At 37.7% G+C, this 24,467-nt stretch overlaps 1 protein-coding gene across 5 annotated transcripts in view; it reads left to right on the forward strand.

Annotated features, from left to right (window-relative positions):
- MYRF (myelin regulatory factor) overlaps window positions 1-24,467 on the forward strand; it is a 109,530-nt gene that overhangs the window by 75,154 nt on the left and 9,909 nt on the right. For 2 of the 5 annotated variants that reach the window (XM_087920849.1, XM_087920850.1), the window contains exons 8-23: window positions 1,141-1,336; window positions 2,970-3,046; window positions 3,278-3,388; window positions 5,766-5,856; window positions 6,764-6,829; window positions 9,962-10,162; window positions 11,262-11,370; window positions 12,993-13,102; window positions 15,214-15,374; window positions 16,622-16,694; window positions 17,364-17,455; window positions 19,040-19,108; window positions 19,861-19,941; window positions 20,750-20,838; window positions 22,669-22,827; window positions 23,531-23,827. In XM_087920849.1, coding sequence (XP_087776975.1) covers window positions 1,141-1,336; window positions 2,970-3,046; window positions 3,278-3,388; window positions 5,766-5,856; window positions 6,764-6,829; window positions 9,962-10,162; window positions 11,262-11,370; window positions 12,993-13,102; window positions 15,214-15,374; window positions 16,622-16,694; window positions 17,364-17,455; window positions 19,040-19,108; window positions 19,861-19,941; window positions 20,750-20,838; window positions 22,669-22,827; window positions 23,531-23,827 — 1,982 coding nt within the window. The remainder of the gene's footprint in view (window positions 1-1,140; window positions 1,337-2,969; window positions 3,047-3,277; window positions 3,389-5,765; window positions 5,857-6,763; window positions 6,830-9,961; window positions 10,163-11,261; window positions 11,371-12,992; window positions 13,103-15,213; window positions 15,375-16,621; window positions 16,695-17,363; window positions 17,456-19,039; window positions 19,109-19,860; window positions 19,942-20,749; window positions 20,839-22,668; window positions 22,828-23,530; window positions 23,828-24,467) is intronic. The other 3 variants (XM_087920852.1, XM_087920851.1, XM_087920853.1) reach the window with 3 other exon arrangements.

The following is a 24,467-nucleotide window of genomic DNA, read 5'->3' on the forward strand; positions in this document are numbered from 1 at the left end:
GGTTTGGACAATAAATAGTTCATATTCCTCTGGGTGGAAGCTTTCCTAACTCTCCTGGACAACTAAACGTGCCTTTATTTTCTGGTTTTAGAGATGCATTGAGCAGTAATCAGTTCAAGTGAACTCTGTATAGAATTTGTTTGAAGGAGTACTTGTCCTTGCTTTGATTTCCCCTTATGTAGCTGTTTCAAGTTTTATTGAAGAATTAAATATTTTTGCAGAAGTCGTAATTGGACCCAAAGACAATGTACAGTGACTTAAGATTTAGGAGGAAGTCTAAGTCTGCTTTTAGGTGATGGATGGGAAAATTTTGATTTCTCAATAGAGTAGAATGCCAAGATATGTAGGAAGGAAGGAAGGAATAGCAAAATGAATCACCAGAAATGTGAAGAAGGGGGAGAGGGGAAAGGAAATTCCTCTCATACTTTCTGACTAAGATAGTTTGTTCTGTGACCACCATCTGCTTTTTGTTCAGGGCACATCTCTAGCAGCTTGGGGTCCCTCTGATACTATGAGGAAGGCCTAAATGACTCTTTACAGACTGCCAGGTTCACTCACCCCACAGGTGCTGACAGAATGTAGAGTTTATCCAGTTGCCATCGGCATGTCTGAGGAGGATCCTCAATCTGTACAGGACTTCAGACTTTGGGGAACGAAAGCAAAATACTGAGAGGCTGTTAAGCTCCCACACAGAACTCTGCTCTTGTTCTGGGATCTTCTGCTTTTCCTTCTGTCTTGCCCATTTCTCTGACTCAGCACCCACTGTCTTTCCCTGTTTTCCATTTTCCTTCTTGTTTTCTTTTCTGATGAAGCCTCTTGTTCAATCCTTTCTTGCTGCATCTTTCTGACGCTTTCTCACATGTTCACCTCCAACAGGATTGAAGAAGTTGTTTGACTTGAGTGCAGCCAATTTTCTATCATTACAACTTTTACTTTTGATCAGGACTTTGGGATATATTTTTTTAAGTAGCACATTGTGCTTCTTGAAAAGGTTTGAAAAATCTCTGGTTTCAACCCTAAGTGATTGTGGAAACAAGACTTCCCATAAACAAATTTTGGATATAGCCATGTCTTATCGGTGCTCCCATTTGTTCTTTTGCCCATCATGTGTTCTCTTGTGTACTTTTCCCTTGCTTGCAGACCTATGCCCACATACCGAGTGGATGCAGATAAAGGCTTCAATTTCTCTGTGGGAGACGATGCTTTCGTGTGCCAGAAAAAGAACCACTTCCAAGTCACTGTGTACATTGGTATGATTGGAGACCCCAAATATGTCAAGACTCCTGAGGGCCTGAAGCCACTTGAATGCTTCTATCTGAAACTGCATGGGGTGAAGGCAAGTCTAAGAATAGCAAACTGCATCATTTAAAAGGATAGGTGGAAGCCTGATGGGAAAACTTTAGTAAATGTGTAAATGTGTCTATTAAAAATAAGATTTTTGAGGGGTGGTATACAGATTTTTTTTAGGGGCTTATTTACAGTTTCATGAAATGTTAAGTAAAAATGGGTAGAACAATCCAAGTTATTGAATTACAAATGCATATATGAGCTTGTTTGTGTGGCATATTTGACTAGCTAAGTTCTAAGTCAAAGTGGTTGACAAAGCATTTGCTTTTAATTAAATTTAATACATATTTCATAAAATAAATTCTCATTAAAATTACCACAGTTAGACAACCATTAAAACAGAAAAGATACCCGGTATATACATTGGTCCTTAAAAGTTTGTGAACCCTTTGAATCCTAAAAATTAATAAGAATGACCCAATTAAACACATATATTTACTGAGGAAAATTATACAAAACTACATATTTACATGTGGCAATATTAATATGGCTTTGGAGCCTGTTGGATGGCTGTATTGATTGACACATCTTTGCACTTTATTTTATTTATTAATTAAACTCATAGGCTTGCTTGCATATTGTCTTGCCTGCTTATTATGTTTTCTGGTTTTAAATTTTTGTTTTAATTAAGTTTTAATTAGGTTTTTAAAAGGTTATTGTTTTTATTGATATTTGTATTATTTATTAATAGTTCTGCTTGGTTGTCCCTAGTCACAAATATGAGATGAATGGCTATACAAATTGAATGAATGAATGAATGAAAACATTATGGACCCAACCACCTCTCTCTTTTCAGTAGCCTTTACAAAACCAAGGGATGTGTGACTCTAGTAGACAGGTAATCAGATTAGCAGAATCTTTGCCACTTTTGAAATTTCAGATATTTTTTTAGTTAACAGCTGTTACCTTTTTAAAAAAATTCCATTACTATACAGACATAGTCTTTATGAATTTAGAATACAACTTTAAAAATCAAATAGAAAGCATATGAGAATTACAGCTCTAGCATTTTTGTTGTACTTGAGGCATAAATTTCTATGATGTATTAGACACCATCTATATATCAATTTATAGACATTCAAAGGGGAGTATGGATGGAATATACTTTTGTATCCAGATCTTTTGTAGGAATGCCCTTTATCAATTCCTTTTTCTAATATAATGTAATAAAGAATTACATTAAGCTGTTGTATTTGTATTATATTTTGCTCCCACTTCTTCTCTTTTCGTTCCATCCCCCCCCCTGAAAAATGAAATCACCCCCTGGGGGGCAATATCACCCAGGTTAAGAACCACTGATCTAAACTATTTATTACATTTATTGGCTGCCCATCTTACCACTGGGTAACTCTGGGCAGCTCTACACAACAAACTATCTATAATTTGCAACTAGGAGGTACATATATGTATATGTCTGTGTTCCTATGTTCCTTATATTCTTCCTCTCCCATAAGAAGGATAATGGCCAGTCTCAAATACATATAATTATTTTACTGCAGTGCTTTAAAATGAAAGCGCCTCTTTAAGAATGAATACACTTAAGAATAGAGCATAAAGGACAACAAACGTACTCATATCTGTCTTTAAAATGGATTTGGATCTTTCTTTCTTTTTCTTTTCAGTTGGAAGCATTAAACCAGTCAATCAACATAGAACAGTCTCAGTCGGATCGCAGCAAGAGACCTTTTAATCCTGTCATGTGAGTGCTACTCAGGGCTTCAGGGAGAAGTCAGACACTGGGGTCAAGCTGCGTATTTACTTCTGTGTTTAGTCCTCTAGTCTTCCTTCCACTTTCTTTTTAAACGCTGGTTCTCTCTACCTCTACCTCTTGATCCATCCACAGGTTTTTATAAAATGTCCTTGTCCTGTTCCAACTGATTAATTGACAGGTGCAGAACCTCCATGATTCTAATGTTCTCTCCTTTTTTAGGGTCAATTTGCCACCAGAGCAAGTCACAAAGGTCACAGTGGGGCGGCTGCACTTCAGTGAGACCACAGCCAATAACATGAGGAAGAAGGGGAAGCCTAATCCTGATCAAAGGTAAGCTTCCACTGGTGATTTTTATTTAAGATTCCCAGTGCTATTTTTCAACATAAAGGCTCTCGGGGCAATAATCAAGTGTGTATAATAGAAACTAACGTGGAATTTAAAACGATTGTGGTGGTTAGGGGATTCCATCAAGGGACACCCAAATTCAAGATCTATTTTCAGCAAAGGAACCACACTGAATGATTCTTTAGTCACTCAGTCGTTCTCTTGTGCCCAACCTGCTTCACAAACTTTTTTGTGCTATGTAAATGGCCATAAATAAGGATAGCTCACTATAGATTCCCCAAGTGCCTATCTACATGTCTCCGTCTGTACCTCAGTATCTTCTTACAACAGAGTCACCTGGGGATAGCCTAGGTTGCTACATTCTGGAAGAAGGTACCATCTCAAAAAACCGTGTAGACAAAGTAGGAAATGGTGAAGTTTATTGAGGAGGCAGCCAACAGTCTTGTGGTTCCAGTTGATTCTGCTGGTTTCCTTTGGGACCATCTCTTCAGTCTATCCCTGACCTATTCACTTACTTTTTAGTCCTCTTGTGTTTGCAAGATCAGAACTCTTGTCTTCTGCAGCCACTTTTCTTTTTTAAATTAGTTGGTTGATCTCATTCAGTACAAAGCCCTGAAATTGATCAGCCTGTGCCTGTAACTGAAAGTGTAATTGAAAAGGCTTGTCTCTTGCAATTCTGTACAGTAGCCTCTTGGCAGGGAATGGCTTTCCCATGCTGCTGCTGCTGCTGCTTCCTGGGAAGCTCTGGCTACATCCTTCTCTTCATATCATCCATCCTCAAATTTAGAAATTTATAGTTTATAGATCCACACTGATTTGCCATAGCTAAGCCTTTCTCAGAGTCTGGTTCTTCAGTGGGACTTATTCCATGATTGCATCTCAGTGGCAGAAATCCAGGATGGCAGTCAAGAGATACAAAATAATGTACAGTATGCACCCAGCCTTTTGCGGCATCTAAGGGTCCATAAGTTGAATAAGCTGTCTGTTGAGCCAAGGTTTCAAGAAATATTAATAGTAAAAATATTCAATTGTTAATGCACTGGGAAAGAAAGAAAAAAGATAGCGCATAGAGAAAGCAGAGTTTTGTGAGTGCCAAATGGAGGAGGCTGAAATTTCAGCTAAGGGAACCACCAATCATTGCCCTTAGACTGCTTCGCACTAAAACTGTTAGGCAGAAATGCAACACAGATTTATTTCAAGTGTGTGGTAAAGACATTATATTTTAGGGGATTCAAGATTCAGAGTGGCATAATTTCCTGCCAGCTGTGGGATAAGATAGGAGAGGAACATGGCAAAGCAACTATTTCAGTGTTGCTTTAGAAAATACATGCTGTTCACACTGCTAGAATTCCCCAAATTGTTTATAGCTGTTCATTTGAAATAACGCTACACTTTTCTGCGAGAAGGAACTTGCCAGATCCATACAGGGAGCTTTATTTTCACTGTCAGTGCTATACAAAGTAGAATATCTGTATTGCCCTCTTGTTTCTCAAGCACAGATCTCAGATTGTTCTCTTTTTTAAGACAAAGGAACAAAACTGAATTGTGAAATGTGTGATTGAAATTTAATACTTCACATTTATTTTTGTATTTGTAAAATTGTAACATAATATAACATCTTGATAAGCAAGTAGGCTTAGAAAAAAAACCAACTTTGAATGCTGTAATATTTTGATATGACTAGTTGATGTTGTGCTTTTTCATTTCTGAAAAAGAGTGGTTCTCACTTGTGCTGGGCTAGGTTTATCTCTGGTGTCTATTCAGAAAAAAGAACACAGAATGATGAGCTCTGCAAAGCTGTCTAGTAGGGATAATTTTAAATGAACTGCTGGAGTTTTTCAGTTCTATTTTAAACCAGAGGTGATATTCAGCAGGTTCTGACAAGTTCTGGAGAGCCAGTAGCAGAAATTTTGAGTAGTTCGGAGAACCAGCAAATATCACCTCTAACTGGAGATTTTACAGCATCCTTCCCCTGCCACGCCCACTAAGCCACGCCCATAGAACCGGTAGTAAAAAAAATTTGAATCCCATCACTGTTTTTAATGTATTTTGATAGTCTGCCACCATACCTGGCTGGTTTTCAAAGCCATTATCATACACTGAATTAATTGGTTCTCAGTATGTTGTGAATGCAATTTAGTTCTAAGTAAAGTTGTTCAAATGTCTGACAATATTTTCTTTATTTTATTAAGGAATGGAATAAATTTGAAAATTATTCAAATACTATTGAAAAGTATTAAAGAATGGAATATTTTGATAAAGCAATCACTATGTTTTTAGAAAATCTCATTTTTTACATGTACTATGTTTCCATCTGTGAATTGGGGAAAGCCTATGCTGATCTGGTCCTGTCTTGTTTCAGATACTTCATGTTGGTTGTGGCTTTGCAAGCTCACTCTCAGAACCAGAACTACACTTTGGCTGCTCATATCTCAGAGCGCATCATTGTTAGAGTAAGTCTATTCCCTTCCCTTGCAACATATCCTTCTATGAGTGTGAACATTTAAGAGCTTTATACTTCGCTTGACAAGAGTTCCTCCATGTTCTTAACCCCAATATCAGCCTGCCCCTTGTTCCACAGTGTTCTTTGCTTTTCTTTGCTTTTCTCATTCACAATACCCTCTACCCTAATCTTGTTTAGCTTTCTAAACTCTGACTGTCTCTTCCACGCAAAAAGAAGGGCTTTGGCAAATACTTATATTAAAGGAAATCCAGTGCTTTCAAGGCTTATAGGTTCAAAGTAAATATTACATGCAAGGAAAGCAGGTTTATTCTTGGAGGGTAACTAGGAATATTAAACAATAGGTTTTACAAGTGATGTCTATGTTAATGTAATTGTATTAGCGATAACCAATACCACCAGTTATCAAATTTTCCTGTTCTGTGACACAAACCGCAAGGCAAGTCTTACGGATCAGATGTTCATCAGTTTTGTTGAAGTTAAACCTGCTCCAGAGATTGCACTTTTGCAGACATATGCCTTAAAGTTCTCAAAAAGTAATGTTAAGTACAGATGAAGAAAACTCGTAGAACTATTATGACTGATTTCACCTGGGGCATACTTCATTCAAGTGGGGATATTTCTGCCCTTTTGGCTTTGGAATATTTGTGAAACTGATGCCCCCAAATAGGGCCAACTAATCAAATTTCTTAGCAATCTGTTTAACAATCTGAATAAACGAGTGGAATGTTTCTTCGGGTTTAGATGGAATAACCTTGGGGAAAGGCAAGTGAAAAAGTCAGCTGTGGCTCTTTCACTGCTAAAGTTAGTAAGCAAGTAAGGAGGACACTAAGCTGTGACTTTGTAGTTGGCTGTCTCCGCCCTGCTGCCTTTTTAAGTGCTGTGTCCATTTCCTCTAGCAAAGGGCCGGTTCGGGGGTAAAACACAAACAGAGGGCAGACGGGGACCCCGGAGTCTGCAGACAAGTAAGTAACATGCTGACTTATGCAGTCTCCGGGGTGGTGGGGGTGGGGGACCTTTGTTTAGATTAGTGGGTAAAGCAGATGAGAACAGAATGCTTAGCTGCATCCAATTTGATCAATTAGGGTAAGGATCTGTCTGCATTAGCACAAATATGTGGTTTGGTTATACATTAGAAGCACCTGTGAATTGCATATATTTCCATACCAGTAAGATTGTGCAATGTATACACAATTGCATCAGAAGCAATATTGTACCATATCACTTCCTTGGAAAGAGATGCATTTGCTGCATGGTGTATTTTTAGTAATTGTCTGTATGATAATAATAGTTAGGTAATATCACTAATTTACAGTTCTATGTTAGGGGGTTTTTTTAGCTTGATTTTTTTGTATGCATGGCAAGCAAAATATAAGCAAAAAGCAACAACTGTGTAACAGTAAAATCATTAAAATGTATGTAATAATTAAAAGGAACTAAAATTGAAGATTTCAAAATTAGTGTAATGTTAATATAGAACTAGCTTGAACTTTATCCTATAATTAGATCTAGTCCATATGGAAATACACTATTCTCATGTTTATAGTACATAAAATATTGCTATTAAAGATAGGATTCAAGAGATGGGTTCCTTGTTGATTTTTAAATAAAGGCTCCCCCTTGCTTGAGAGTGATTAGAATCTAAACATCTTAGGATAGCCCATAGATGCTAGTATATGTGAGAGAGATGTGAGTAATCATATTTGTTAATATTGACAACAAAGATACTTTGCTGCCTGAAGTAAAGCCTAAATGGTGCCCATTCCCAGACCCATCTGTAGCCGCCATTCTTCCCCTTCAAAGCTGAGCCATTCAAGCACCATTCTGAGTGTTTATGTATGATACTTTGAAGCAGATGTCCTCTGAAGCAAATTACTTCTGCCCAGAAGAATGAAAAAAAATGGAGCTTGCCAAAGGCTACCAGGTGGCTTTGTGGCACAGGTACCTTCTGGAAAAAATATCCTTGGAAATCTGTAAGACAGATCTTATTAAAGTAATATGACATTTGGATTGTAAGAGTATAAGGAATGAAGAAGCTTCTTTTTCTGTTGGAGATCCAATACTCCTAAACGTGGAAGGTTGAAACTGTGATTCCCTGAAAAAGTAAAAACATGGCCTTTGTAAATTATACTGAAGCATTTTAAGCTTTGTTCCATTTTATTTCATTGTACTCTTTTAATTTGTATGGTTTATTTTAAAGTTGTTTTTTCATTGGTTCAGTTGTTTAAAACACTAAAGGTTTTTCTTTGGACCAATAATTATATAGAAATGCTTCATATGAAAAAAATCATTATTAACTCAGTTTATAACGGCAATAAATTATTCAGCAACTGTTGCATACTAAGTTAATATATGTAGGACAAAATATTTTGCTTATCAATGAAAAAGTTGAACTCTCTTTTGAAACACTGTCATCTGTAAAAGTCTCTAGAGATTCTCAGTCATCCAGGTCATGGTGTCCCGAAGGTGCTTTTTCAGAAGGCGACTGGACTTCCTTTCTTGTTTTTTCCTTGAAGATGTTTCTCTTTTCATCCAATAAGCTTCTTTAGCTTCTTGAATGAGAAACAAAAAGTCTTTTTAAAAAATGATAAAAAAACAAGAAAGTCCAGTTGCCTCCTGAAAAAAGCACTTTTGGGACTGACATCTTTACTATTTGAAATCCCACTGAAACATCCCAGGAATCCCTATTTGATGTACAACTCTGCATGAAAACACAGCATTTAAGCCACGTATCCCAGAAGTCTAATTGCCAGGGATATGTAGAATAAAACTAATACTAGAATCAGCTGGACAGAATATTTATTTTCTGCTGCTTTGCTTATCCTGTTGCTCTTTTTAGTAAACTCTGACTAATATTTCAATTAGTCTCTCAGTTAATATGGATGACAATAATGTCATGAATGTTGAAGGGAGCACATGAGGCAAGAAAGTTGGGTTGGCAATAGTGTGAATTTAAGGGCCAACTTTGGAATCTGTTTTTTGATGGAAATGTACATATTTGGTTAGATGAGTTAATGACAAAAATGCAAATAGGCATTTGGTGAGCGAATAATGTCTGTATCTGAAGCATGTATATAAAAGAAATAGCACAGGTGAGCAAAAGAAATGAGAAAGAAAATGTTCCCGTGTAACCTGCTGTTCCTGTTCTTGTCTTGTTAAATGTTCCTGTCTTCTGCTATATGCAGAACTTTTCCTGCATTGAAAAGCCACAATCTGCTGCCACCTTCCTGGGAGCATGGCTTGGAGCTTCCAGATTTCTCCAGGGCAAAGCAGGTTTAAGTGCTGAGCAGCCTTTGGTTTTAAACATGGATTCTTCCTTTTTCTCCAAATTGCTTAGAGGAGTCTGGGTCACCTAAAACTCTTATAGGCTCTCCCTCCACAATCCTACAAGAATTTATTTTGAGCTGGGGATGCTTTTTTACTCTACAGAACACTTTGTTCCCACTAAGAAAAGCCTATTTGCAAATATAACCTTTCTGTTATGAGCCAAGAAAGAAGGTTTATCTTGCTGATTCTGTAAACACACACTGACTCAAGCTCCTTGGGCTGAGTTGGCACACTAAATCACACAGCCCTCCCTAGTTATAAGCAGCCTACTGTTAGGCTAAAAAACAATTACATTATAAAGTAGGTTTTGACTGAGACTGTATCTCTGTCTCTTAACATGGGCAGAGAGTTATGTGTTCTTATTCATGCTGATAATCGTAAGTGCTACAAATTGAGAAATTCCCACAATACTCTATATGGCATTGTATAACCTATCTTTCACCTTAACACATGAGTGCACATAAAGTGTAGCTGCCTTCTATCACAATTGTCCATAAAGTATATCATGTAATACACTTGCAGAAGCTTTGGGCCAAGAAGCCTCTTGTGAAAGGCTGCTGACTCCCGTTTCTTTCTTGTTTAACCTCCCTATCAACGAATGGGCTATCGATGCAAATGGATATTTTTCTATTTCTTCAGGAGAAGAGCTTTGTTTGATCCTATAGTGTGCCTTGCTGTAAAACCACTGGATTTTTCTTCTCTGTTTTTCTCAGCCATTTGCAATTGTTGACAGTTAATTCCCAACTCTTCTCTGGGTGTCTTTTTTGTAGGCTTCTAACCCAGGTCAATTTGAGAGTGACAGTGATGTACTTTGGCAACGGTCTCAGCTCCCTGACACTGTCTTTCACCATGGCCGAGTTGGCATCAACACAGACCGGCCTGATGAAGCCTTGGTTGTCCATGGCAATGTAAAAGTTATGGGATCTCTTATGCACCCATCAGACATCCGAGTAAAAGATGATATCCAAGAGGTAAGTGTTCACTCCACAAATTATACTCAGTAGGGCATCTGCTTTGAAAATCCACACTTTCACTTTAGATTTCTGGACTGCAACGTTCATGAGCTCTGAGCAACTAATCCTCATTGCAAGCCAAAAAAAAGAACATTATAGAAATAGGCCAACCTTCGCCTAACACTTGGAATAAGCAGATATTCTAGTCTCAACTCAGGAGGCAAACATACAATGGCAGTTGTTCTGTTTGATACTTCCTGTGTTCTGTCCCATGGTGTGTTTTGTTGTTTTTTTCCTATGCCTTCCCTCATGTCAGGATATGTAACTATAGTTCTAGTTAAGCTTCCATTATTGTACATGGGATTTGCTACACCCTTAACTACATGTCAACTTGTCTTTGTAAAATGCAATTGCAAACTTTTGATTTTAATACTTTGTGTTCTATATGGAAGGAAGAGTTCCTAGACTGCTATGAATCTCAGGTTGTAACTTGGCTTCACCTCCAAATTCCCAGTTTGTTTGTTCCTTTTTTAACTTAAAATAATTTCTGAACACTAGATAAGATATGTGTGGATTTGGGAGCTTAGGTAATTAGTCTAAGCTTAGAGTTTTAGTTCCAGGCTAATAGTTCAGATACCTACCTAAGTGTGTGTGTGTCTGTGTGTCTGTGTGTCTGTGTGTGTATACACACACTTTTATATTTCTCCCTTTCATATTCCAAATATATTTAAATGATTTATATTCCTGCTGGTTTTTATAGAATATACAGTACTTTATTCTGTAAAGGTCAGCACAGATACTAAGCATTACAGCCAGTTATAAAACTGGACAGGCTTTGCTTCGGGTGGAAATAATACTAAGTCTCCTTGCTTTTTAGAAAATTGAAGTGCTGCCCTTTACTCAAAAAGCTAAATTCTGCTGCTCCCACTGTTAAAATCAATAATATAGAGAACGCATAAATACTGAGCTGAAATCAACAAGTGATTATCTACTGTGTATGCACACTTCCACTACATCATTTCTATTTCTGTCAAATATGGTTAGATATAACAATCTGGTGCCTGAGTACTGAGGACTGCAGAGTACTTTTATGGATTTCTTTTTCTTATAATTTTAGGTAGACACCACAGAACAACTGAAAAGAATCTCCCGTATGCGGCTGGTGCACTATAATTACAAGCCAGAGTTTGCTGCCACTTCTGGCTTGGAGAATACAACTGAGACAGGTACAGGTTATTTTTCTGACCTCAAGCTTAATTTACATTACTGTAGCAAGTATGTCTAAAACTATTGATTACATTTGTTCCATGGACCCTCATATTCTTTGCTTCTCTTTGAGGATACTTACTTATTGATTTGGCAATGATGTTATAGTTATATGTGACATTTTATCTGAAGATTTTTTTCTATACTTAGTGTGTTTTTGTATAATGCCTAGGTATTTAACATTGTACAAGATAGTGGAAAATCATTTACCAAGCATCATTCGTCATGATGTGAAAACTCAGGCCTTTACTTAATTTAAATATCAGATATACTGTAATTGCTATACTTACAGCATTTTTAAAAATAGCAAATTATTAAAATGCAGAGTACATTTTTGTGCCTTTGTTCGAACAAAGATGTTGGAATACCTTATGAGCGGATGTTGCAAGATAGGGTGTATGATCACACAATGGTGGATTAATATTTGTTCCGTTTATTTCCTCCTCCCCCTCATCCTCTCCCACTGTGGGGCACCTGGTAGATTCTAAATACTTTATGGGTAAAACTGAATTCCTACAAGGAACGCTTAACTGATTACTTTAAAGATATATCCGTACGGATGTGGGATGTGCTTTTTACTTCCCAATCAAGCGTACAGTGTTTTTGAAGAAATCCCATTCAAGTATTAACCAGACTCCATCCAACTTAGCTCCCAACACCAGCCAGGGCCAGCCAGGATCTGTCACCTGTTCAGTTATTTTCTGTAGCACTTTTTATAATGAAGGTATACTCATCAGGCCACTGACTTTAACCAATAGCAATCTAAGCTATTGCTTAAGCTCATCTCTTAGTTGAAGGCATGTAAGGGTGTGGTGAAAGTAATATGCTTTATGCAAGAGTTCCTGTTGCCAAAATCACTCTGGCACACAAATACTATCTTTCTGTTACAATGAGCTTTTCTAGAGGCTATGCTTACACTGAACCTTTTAGCTGTTTCTAAATGATTTTTTTTTAATAGCTACTTTGCTACAATTGATGCTAACTTTTATAAAATAATACATCTGTTTGAATTATACCTTGAATTGTGACTTTTCCACATAAATATTTATTTATTTATTTAGTCAAGCATGCATTTGATAATATATATAAGTATAAACATGATTATTAACACATGAAATAGATATGAATAAAAGGGAACAGGGACGGTAGGCACTTTGGTGTGCTTATGCATGCCCCTTACAGGCCTCTTAGGAATGGGGTGAGGTCAACAGTAGACAGTCTGAGGTTAAAGTGTTTGAGGTTAGTGGAAGGAACCACAGAGTCAGGTAGTTTATTCCAGGCATTGACCACTCTGTTGCTGAAATCGTATTCCTGCAATCGAGTTTTGTGCAGTTTACCCTGAGTTTGTATCTCTTGTGTGCTCTTGTATTGTTGAGGTTGAAATTGAAGTAGTCACTGACAGGTAGGACATTGTAATTAATGGATAATTTTATCTACTATGCTTAGGTCAGACCGAAGGTGGTCTGACCTAATATAATATATTATATTAGATATTATATTATATTATCTATAATATCTTTTATAATGACACTTATTGGGCTCAAAGCTGTTACATTTTATGTTATTGTTTTTTTCTGCACAGGTGTTATTGCTCAAGAGGTGAAGGAAATTCTTCCAGAAGCAGTAAAAGATTCTGGGGAAATAGTCTTTACCAGTGGGAAAACTATTGAGAATTTCCTTGTGGTGAATAAGGTGAGTGAAACTCTTGGAAATAAACTAGCAACAGGTAGATTTAATATTCTGAAGAAAACTAAACCCATACAAAATCTGGAAAATACATCTTTTCCCCCATTTTTTAAAAGTTGCATCTTAGATGTTTTGTTTACTAATGCTTGTTTTAGAAAGTGCCAAAAACTACACTTGCTGGCTTGAACTGATGTGAAGGAGAAAACTAAAACAAAAAATAGGCAGGCTTCTGACAAGAACAGACTGGTTCAAATCATTGCAGGTGATTTGGTGGAGAACCATAAGATAGGGAGTCAGTCTATGTTTCTCAAAAAGCTTTCAGAAGAAAAGAAAGGACAGCTCTTAGTTCTTCCTGTGTCTCCTACATTTAACTTGACTTCAAATAAAACTGCTTATTTTTTATGATGAAGAAGAATTCAGTCTAGTGAAAAAGTATGCCAACTATTTTTTCCATATGATATGCAAGTGAATGTCTTGTCCTAACCAAGATGTATGGCAGATGATAGAATAAAATAAGCCCATAAATATCCTTACCTATTGAATGTTTATTCTATTAAAATAAATTGTATACATATTTTAACATTCTATGTCACCCAAAGTAGCCCTGTGGTAAGGTGGGTGGCCAAATAATAATAATAATAATAATAATAATAATAATAATAATAATAATAATAATAAAAAAATATTTTCACATTTAGTGTATTATAAAGGATTTATTTTGTGAAAATATAGTAAAATATATTTTTGTGATATTTATTTTTTAAAAATGATATACTAATGCAGAGATGGAATAGATTTGTGAATTAACAAATAGAAGACTGATATGGACCAAAAAGAGACCACTCCTACATTTCAGTAAATGTACATAAAATGGTTTTATAAACCACACTACAGAGCTGTCGTTATCTGGAAAATACATTTTCATATTTTAATTGTATTTCCTACCTTCAGTCTTGAAGATAGATATCGAATTTTTGGTTTCTTGAAGATAGATAATCCAATTTTTGCTATCTCTTTCCTTCAGTCTTAAAGCTTAGATATGTAATTTTTGATAGTGGTCAAGAGAGCATTTACATGGGTAAAATGCATACGGCATTGCATTCATTCCTGGAGATATCAGGTATGATCAATGGTAAACTACTTGCTCTAATAATAGCAAGAATTGAATGCATCTCAGAGCTGGCATGTATTATAATTGGAACCTGAAAAAGTATGAAAATTTCAGCTGGTCCAGAATTTTTTTGTTAAATATTATTGAGAGGACCACATAAAAGATTTTGATTGAATCCTTTAAAGCCGTACATATTGCTTTCTCAAGAAGTCAAGTCTGCCCAGCTTTTAAAATCTGCAGAAGATGACCTCCCAATTCTACCATGATCAAAGCTATACTTGGTGGAATATGGAAAAGGGCCTGTACGTGTCTTTGCAATGCTTTGCAGCAATTTTTTTTTTTATTTACAAAGGTATTTGGCAGGTAAGCTTGTTGCCAATTGAGGTGGATTTTAATTTGATTGGTTGTGGATTGTGTTTTTATTGTGATGTTTGTGTTCAATTTATCTTTCCCTTAGCATTAGCTGCCTTAAATATGATTTGGAGTGGAATGCAGATTCATTAAACTATACATAAGATTTTGAGTACTGTCAGAAAGCAATCTTTCTCCAGAAGAGAAGAATGGGAGTGAGCAGTGAATTAATGGTACTATAGACATATGAAAGATACCAATCCAGATTGTTGGAGTTTCATCTTTGAAACATGTGAATATGAGAAACTCAGAAATCAAAGAAGCAGGGGAGGGAAGAGTTTGAGATTGAGATCCTTTTCTCAGGGATGGACTTTTGTGTGTCACTGTTACGTAAGTTGCCTCATCACAAAGTCTCTGCATCCACATTTTTCTCTATAAGTGTTACATAGTGAAAAGATTTTTACAAAAGGTCCACAATGAGGAAAGTGTCTATTAAGTCATTTAGCCTGACCTGTTAAGTTTCTTTTTAAAAAAAATACTTGTGAAAACAAAACATCCTCACCCTTTTAAAACAAAAGACAAAATCACAAGGTAAGGATTTGAGCCCATCAGATGGTCTCTGTATAAAAGCAAACTTCGATTTTGCTCATTGCAGGAGCGTATTTTTATGGAAAATGTTGGGGCTGTGAAGGAGCTTTGCAAATTGACTGACAACCTGGAGAACCGAATTGATGAACTGGAGAGGTGGAGTCATAAACTGGCAAAGCTCAAAAGGTTGGACAGTATGAAGTCAACTGGAAGCTCTGGAGCGTTCAGGTAATACACATACCTGAATTTTAAACATAACTTTTATTCAGCTTTGGATCATAATATGGAGTGGCCACCTGGAGGAAAGGGCTCTTGACAGATTTAATTCTTTATCACAAAAATAACATATAGGTTGCAATCCTATGACTTAGGAAGAAACTACATTGAGCACAGTGGCATTTGTAGGTATATTAAGATTTGAACTAATAGAGAAGCTCATAGAGTTTTGGAATAGGTTCAGGTGTTTTTCCAAGCTGAAGATTTAGTTCACTTTCCAAGACAGTAGGAAAGGACCTTTTTTTTCCTCCTTCTACCATAAATAAGAACAACATTATGATATTTCTCTAATCCTTAATGAGAAGAGGAAATATTGCACAATTCAAGCCTCTAGACATTATGAGTGTTCATATGAAGCACTGATGGTTAAAGCAGGGGCATGAAGAAGAGAACACAGAAGGGAATCTGTAGGGAACATTTATGAACTCTCTCAAGATAAATATGAATGTAAACCTATATCTTTAAGCCCATTCTTGAAAAGGTCTAGAGTAGTACGTTTTCAAAGAAGGATGGTACAATGAGATAAACAATGCAACAAATTTGAAAACAGGTTCATACTTTTAATGATTCCTTGTGCAAGAAAATGTATGGTTTGGTGGCTTTCTATTCCCCCCTCCATTCATTCTATACCCCTAAATATTTTGCTGCAGTTGAGAATACAATCTGCTAAGTGATTCTTCTAAGTCTTGTTTCTGTTTTGGATAAGGTACTCTAATTTGTAGGAGCCCCAGTTTGCGGTACATATTTGTGACTCTAAGCATGTATTTTGTTTGTTTGTATGTATGTATGTGGCATATATACTCTGTGTGTGTGTGTGTGTATGTGTATGTGTGCATACACACACACACACACACATACACACATATGTATCAGTGGTGGGATTTCAGTTTTTTTTACAACCAGTTCTGTGGGCGTGGCTTGGTGGGCGTGGCAGGGGAAGGATACTGTAAAATCTTCAGTCAGAAGTAGTCTTTGCCGGTTCTCCAAACTACTCAAAATTTCCGCTACTGGTTCTCCAGAACTGGTCAGAACGTGCTGAATACCACCGCTAGTATGTATGTATGTATGTATATATGTATGTATGTTTGTATGTGTTGCTTTGTTGACCACTGTTAGAAATGGAAGAATAAGCAGAGGGAAAATGCAATAGAAGAAAAATGCTTATTTGAATGCAGTATAACTTTGTTTTTTTAATACAGCCAAGCTGGAAGTCAGTTCAGCCGTGCAGAAAGCATACCGCATAAAAAGAGGCCCCCCAAAGTGGCAGGCAAGGTAATTTTTTACAATTGTTTGATGTTCTGTATTAAAGGAGGTATTGGAAATTTCTGGTCTTTGGTAGGAAATGCAGGAGCTGATTCTCCGATTCTGTTACTGTACAAATTCTGTGATACTTGAAGAGATGGAAGCAAAACATTTGTTTGAGTTCTGAGCAACATCATATTTGTTCAGTGTGTTTATTACACTGTTGAGTAAATTCCAGCCTGTTCTACAAATGTTAATATGCTATCCTCTACCATTTATAAATAAATATGGATTCATATTGCAAATTACTGTGTATTCATCAGCTATGAATATAAATTCATAGTTGATGTGGCTAAGAATTGTATTATGTGTGATACACTCCTTGATGCAAAGTTCTTTTATGAGCTGGTGCTCAAACTCGTTGCATCCAACAGCTTTCTGTTTTAGTGATTTGTAACCTCTGCTTTAAACTACTTGCCTTCTATGTAGCTCTGCCATTCCTTAGCCTATTCAGTGTTTCCCATTAATTGATTTGTGAATATTTATTTTTCCTTGGGAAGGTTTAGATAAGAGTTCCAAAGATTCCGTAGAAAGTACAGTTTGCTAGTAATAAGATGACAAGCAACCTATGAGACTTAAAATTACATTTGCCAAGCAGACATCTGACATGATTTTTCCCTTTGTCTTTATTTTGTGCAGACTCCCACACAAGGCGTCAAAGACCAAGCTTGCATCAGTCAACGTTTTCTGCAAGGTACCATTATTGCTTTGGTGGTCATCATGGCATTCAGGTGAGTGACTCCTTAGGTTGGTACAGCACTGAGAATGTATGAGAGAGCCTGTTAGCCAGTGAGTGAATAGATATGTGAGTAGATAAACAGACATATTTTATTTATATTAGTTTATTTCCTCTAAAATTGTTGCCATCTTTTCACCACGTTGCTTTTGTCAGTGAGAATTAGATGGAAATGTACATCACTAACTAAAATCTACATACTTAAATACCATGTAGCAAAATATTCATGTTTTAATGACGAAATAAAAACATGCCAAGCTAGAAGTGGTTGCTATAGTTGATCACCATATTTAATCTTTAGAATTAGAGTCCTGAGCAAAAGTTTGATTAGCTCTTCAGAGTAAAGCTAATCTGAATCTTTTTAAAAAGCAGCGTTTTTAAGGATAAGGCAATACATTGTTCTAAAATTGAACAAGGACTAGGACTACAGGTGATATATGATAGCAGAGTTCCAATATCTAAGGCAGGGGTCCCCAACCACCGGGCCGCGGACTGGTACTGGTCCGTGGAACATTTCCTACCGGGCCGCTGGTTTGCTGGGCGCCGCCATCTTGTTTGACGAGAAAGTGCTTCTGGGTGAGCTTTTCCGGTTGGAAAGCGGCGTTTGGGTCCTGAAGGAATCCTCGCGCCTTAGTTTCATCGAAGGGGGGGCTTCGAACAAAACTAAGGCGCGAGGATTCTTTCAGCACCCAAAGCAAGGCGAGCCGAGTGACCGTCCCAAAGCTGTCCCAAAGCGATGCCCATCGACAAAGGTACAAAGGAGGAGTTGAAGGTGGCGGGGAGAAGCGGGGGACGGCTGGCTGGCCGGTCACTCGGCTCGCCTTGCCTTGTCATGCGTGCTGATGCCGGTACCGGGCCACAGATCATTTTGTGATGGCGGTACCGGGCCGTGGCACAGAAAAGGTTGGGGACCACTGATCTAAGGGGCTGCCACAGAGAAGAGGGGGTCAAGCTATATTTCAAAGTACCTGAAGACATCTTGAACTAAGGAGAAATTTCTTGGCAGTTAGAACAATAAATCAGTGGAACAATTTGCCTCCAGAAGTTGTGGGTGCTTCAACACTGGAGGTTTGTAAGAAGAGATTGGATAACTTTTTGCGTGAAATGATACAGGGGCACCTGCCTAAGCAGTGGAGTGGAGTAGAAGACCCCCAAGGTTCCTTCCAACTCTGTTATTCTGTTACCTTTTAGCAATGAGTTAAGCTGAGAAAAATTGGAAAGCGGATGGGACTATCCTGGATTTGGGTATAATTTTCCAGTTTTTCTTGAGGAAATTTGAGACTTTTCTTTGTGTTCTTTTTCCTGGCAATGTTAAAACTATTTTAAGAGCTACACTAGAGTAATGGCAGTTATACTCAGTTAATGCTTTATGCATACTGGAAAAGAGATAGGAGAGAATAGGAATAAATTTGAGAATAGCAATAAATTTGTGAAGTGGAACTCTTTTTCGATCAAAGTCACTTACATTTGTGAATATAAGTAACAAACAAATATGGCCTGTTAGTGTAGAGCTCCTTTTCTGTCTGGAACACAGAAACTCTATTTTTAAAAACTTTATTTGATGTTTTCTCTTTCATAGTGTGGTGTCCATGTCTACGCTCTATGTGCTAAGCTACCGCAGTGAGGAAGACCTTGTGGATATCGAAGGGTATGTTCCCTCTTCCTGGTCATATGCTTTGAAAAGTAATTGGACTCTCATTTGAGCTGAGGGAAAATTCTTAAGGAATTTTTGATGCAGATGTTTGGGCCAGCCTTACCATTTTGGGATGACAAAAGAATAAGATGGTAAAGGGAATTGAGGGTAGCTGAGTGCCAGCATCCCACATGCTACCTTACCCTGCCAAGCTAATGAATTTCAGCTAAGACTGAGGTATGCGTTCAGGATATATCTTTTCACGACCACTTTTTAGAATTTATTGCAATTTATAAATTCTATAACAAAGTATATTTGCTATAGAATAACACCACGACATGTGTACAGGTACACAGTTGTACATTGTATTTAAGATCTTTTCTAAATAGTCATTAATAGCAATAGCACTTCGACTTATATACTGCTTCACAGTGCTTTACAGCCCTCTCTAAGCAGTTCACAGAGTCATTCTATTGTCCCCAACAGTCGGGTCATAATCAGTTTCTGGAACCTGTGCTGTTTTATGTAATTGTCCATATGTCCTAGCTGTATTCCAGTTTGAAACAATGTATTTTGGATAATTCACAGTGGAATGTTAATTACTAAAGTGACCTTTCTCTTTCCCTCCCCTTTGCTTGCTCCTTTTTTGCTCCCACTTATTTATCTCCCCCAAATCCCTCTCTGTCTACTCTTCCCATCAAATACTCTTTGCTACACTTTCCCTTGTTCCGTTTCTCCTTTCCTCTTCTGTTTTTGGTGCCATGTAGCTCTTTTGCTGTGCCTACTTCTTGCCTTCTGGCTCTTTTTCAGCACAGAGGTCCTGGCGTCCCAGTTGCTCTCTGTCCATGGTATGGTCGTACTTTTTCAATATGCTGCAATACATTTGTCCTATTCTTTCAAATCTGCCACCTTGTATTTTTATGCATTCTCCCTTCTTTTTATATCTTGTCTGCATTTTAGTGTTGCTTCTCCTCAACAAAGGCGAACAGGGAAAAAGAGTTTTTGTAAATTGATATACTGAAACCAAGCTTAAATAATATGTTAAAGTCACAATTAGTTTAAATGTGCAAAAACATTCATGACATTTTTCATAACATGAAAAATAGGAAGATTGAAAGTGCAGTTCTTAATTGCAAGAAATCATCCTCATCGGACCGTTTCTATGCTTGCAAAATATGATGTGCAGTTATAGGCTTATGTGGCTAAACGCTGAATAATGTAAATGGGTGTCATTAGGTAGAAAACACGAACAGCTAGCAGACCAGGGAGGATTGTTTTGGTTGGAACCAGGACCATTTATCAAAATCTTAATTGTGCTTGTAATCTCATCCTAAAAGTTTTCTGTTATCAGAATTTTTTGTTTTCTAGTGGAAAGGGGTGGGTTTAGAACTGATTTAAAGCAATGTTAGCTCATTCGCCCTTTGTTACTTTGTCAACCTTTGCTCATATATTGATCTCTATTCATTCAGAACAATAATTCTACTTTCCATCCTGTTTTCTGACCCCTTTTTATTTTTGCAATGGTTTTAAGTTGTCTTCAGATTTCAAATGTGACCTCATGCGCAGCCTCTTATCTTGTTGCATCTCTTTCCTTTGCTATACATCCGTATCTGTTTTATGTCAAAACTTCATGCCTGCATTTTTCTTGTATTTTAGGTCCAGTCAGAATATAGATAAAAATAAGATGACATTTTCCACTACTGCATCATCAAATACCCCTGACAATGCTTCCCCTTCAGAGAATGGTAGGTACCAGTTGTTCCCATCCCCAGGTGCAGTTTAATCAACTATAAGCAATTTCAAATCATTAATTCAATCTGAATGCCTTAAAAGTAATTTGAATACAATTTGTTTTCTGCTGACCTTGAAATGAGACAGCCATAATGCAAGGACTGGTTGTAAAGTTACTTTTTAGCATGGTTGTAATATCAATGGTCACTAAAAAAGACAGTCATTAAGCAAGGACTACTTGTAGAGTTATTGTTCTGGCCCAAGCCTCATTCAAAGCAAACAAACACCAAACAGAGATAAAAGCAAAACCTTTTTAATGCTTCTCTGTGAATTCTGTTCATTCACAGTAAAATACTATTAAAAACTAATTGTCCCAGATAAGAACAAGCCTTGCCAAGGTTGTGCAAGTCTGCCAAGAATACTAGAGCAAATTACAAGGAAATATTCAAAACCAAAAGTCTCCAAACACAAACCAGAACAGTCCAAATTTCCACAAGACTTGAAGTGCAAGAACTTCTTTGCTACCTGCAAAGAATCCCACCTCTGAGGGCTGGCTTTTATCCCTTAAGGGAGGGGCCATTACCTTGCAGCCTTACTCCTAAGTCGCCCATGCTGCTGCAGCTGCTCTTTCCTTCGAGCAGCCCTGCCCACATACGCACTTGGCACAGGCTCCTCGGGGATCACTGCTGCCAGCCTCCACAATCTCCGAAGGCAGCATTCCGCTCTCTGATGGTCCTGGCCTCATCCCTGCATCACACATAGGCCCCTCATCTGAGTCCTCGTTCTCCAAGACCTCAGCCATCTGCACCTGCTGCTGGCGAACCACAATAGTTATAGACTGCTCACAAGCTAGAGTTTTTTTTTAAAAAAAGACTAGTTTTACTGCAATTTGAAATAAATTGTCTCAGTATTATAGATAATTACAGATATAGATAATCAGAGTTGGAAGGGACCTTTTAGATTATCTAGTCCAAGCCTCCGCCTAAGCAGGAGACCCTACACCATTTCTGACAAATGGCTGTCCAATCTCTTCTTGAAAGTCTCAAGTGATGGCGCTCCCACAACTTCCGAGGGCAAAGTGTTTCATTGGTTGATCGTTCTCATTGTCAGAAAGTTTCTCCTTATTTCCAAGATAAATCTCTCCTTGTTCAGTTTCCATCCATTATTCCTTATCTGGCCTTCAGGTGCTTTAGAAAATAGTTTGACCCCTTCCTCTCTGTGGCAGCCCGTCAAATATTGGAACACTGCTATCATGTCTCCCCTGGTCCTTCTCTTCACTAAACTAGCCATACTCAGTTCCTGCAACCGTTCTTCATATGTTTTTGTCTCCAGTCCCCTAATCATCCTGGTTGCTTTCTCTGTACATTTTTTTTAAAGCCTCAACATCTTTTTAATAGTTTGGTGACCAAAACTGAATGCAGTACTCTAGGTGTGGTCTTACTAAGTATTGTTCAACACTATTGTTGAATACAAACAATAGTGTAAAGTCACATGGCATGAGACTGATTTTAGAATCTCTGCACATCTGAGTCCTCTTGTGCAAATACATGAGATCCAAATGTGGGAGATATGATTGATTTCCCTTAGGGTGCAGACAAGAAAACAGTACTGATGCACTAAAGATTTACTAACATAAAGCTCTCTTTAAAACTGTTCACCAAAAGATTGGTTTTCTAGTGTGGACAAGCCAATCCATATGATTGTAAGAGGGAATTCATCCAGATTGAGAGAAAAGTTAAATTAAAAGATAATTTTGTGAATTATGTATTTAGTGCAAGAAGCTAATTCATGCTGGTTTGGGATTTGGCACAATTGATGTTGATTCTGTTCTTCTTTTCCTACAGCCACAACCCATGTACCTGACTTGTCCCCTGCCTTGCCTGCCTATAACATAGTAGTCTGTTTCGATCCACCTTGTTTTTCTACCTGTTGCTCTTCTGTTCTCAACCACATGTCTACTCCTGGACCTTCTGGGACCACTACAGTCGCCACCAACCGGATAGGTAAAACCATTTGGTCCTATTTGTTTATTTAAGAACTTTTTTCTCTTCTCTTCTAATAGAAGGCAGCAAAGAAGATCTGGGTGATGAAGCCATATTAGAATCATTATTTACATAAAACAGAATCAGTTTCAAAACATTACTCTTGGGGTTTTTAATCATTTTGTTTCAAGATCATTCTGGTAGGAAATTTATCTTGCTTCCCTACTTATACCTAATTGTTGCATTTTGGGGGGGAATTTCCAGAATACAATGGTCAAGAATATTTAAATATTAGAGAATAGTTTGGTACTCCTACGGAAAGGGATAAATTCAACATGTGTAGAGATTTAAACAATAATTCTGGCTTTTCTATCAGTTGCCTAGTGCAAACCAGTTCTTACAGATTCATTTTCTACAAAAATGTTTTTATATGGAATTATATCTATCTTAAGAAACTCCTGCAAGATTTTGACTGAGAATGTACAGTACTTTTGACTAAACCATCAGAATGCATGGAAACTCTCCTAGGGGAATTTTCATCTGTATTAAAAATTAAAGTTTGTCTAACTGAGTCTCCAGCGTTAGAAGCTAGTCACAGGTTTATCATCTCTGAGAATTAATGCTGCTTTAGTTGTCACACCTTCAACTCTTAGATGTCTGTCCATTGCCGGTCCCTTCTCAAATTAGCTTTATTAATTTTTATTTTATTGTTCTGCCTTCATAGACCAAAGTTTCGTGTCACTCCTACCAGTGACAAACATCAAAGCCAAATCAAGGGGGATCACTGGCAAGACAGCTTCTCACACAAAGTGGCCAAAGACTGCTGACCGATCACGAGGCTTTGGGGGTCTCAATGCCAGCCCCTCCTCCCTTTTCACCAACATCCAGGGCAAGTCCAAATATATTGCCAACCGGCCCCTCACATACAACAGCGTTCCTTCTGATCGGGCATCACGGCAGCGGCGGAGCATCAGCCAACCAGATGCTAAGGAGCCTGGCATCGCAAGCACCAAGCCTAATGGTAGACATCTTTCCTATTTTCTCGGTTACTTGGAAATAGAGACACTTTCCACCATCTCTGCTCATCCGACCAGATCTAGCAGGGGTGGCATATTAAACAATGTCTTCTTGTTGGACCCAGGATTTCTGTTTTTCTGTGGCTGCCTTATGGAATGTCATCCCTGCAGAATTTCAGATGGCCTCAACCCTTTTAGCCTTTTATAAGGCATTAAAGACCTGGCTGTTCCCCGGGCCATTGGGGCCAGGAAGTTGTCAAGATCTGCCAGTTGCTGCTACTTGTTTATAGGGTTTCATTATTGTTTGTGATCTTGGGCATTGGGACTTGAGAGGTTAAGATGTTGTTTGTAGCCTGGTATATGGTCCAGAGATGAGAGGGGAAGACATATAAATCAAATAAATAAGCAAACAGGGATTGTCTATTGGAAGAAGGGAACATTTTTGCCCCCCAAACAGCATGCAGGAATAGTCTTAAAGTTGCCACGGTTGGAGACCCCGGTTTAGAGACCTCATAGTTGTGTGACCAAGAGCAGCAGCAGCCCAGTACCCCTTGTCTCTTGCATGTGTGCCTGAACCTGTATGTGCATCATCCACCACTGTCAAGCAGAAACATAGAATCTTCAATTATTTTCTCACCCTCTTGT

This window comes from Pseudonaja textilis, chromosome 1 (genome assembly GCF_049901715.1).
Source record: "Pseudonaja textilis isolate UNSWEBS1 chromosome 1, rPseTex1.2, whole genome shotgun sequence".
Classification (NCBI taxonomy): domain Eukaryota; kingdom Metazoa; phylum Chordata; class Lepidosauria; order Squamata; family Elapidae; genus Pseudonaja; species Pseudonaja textilis.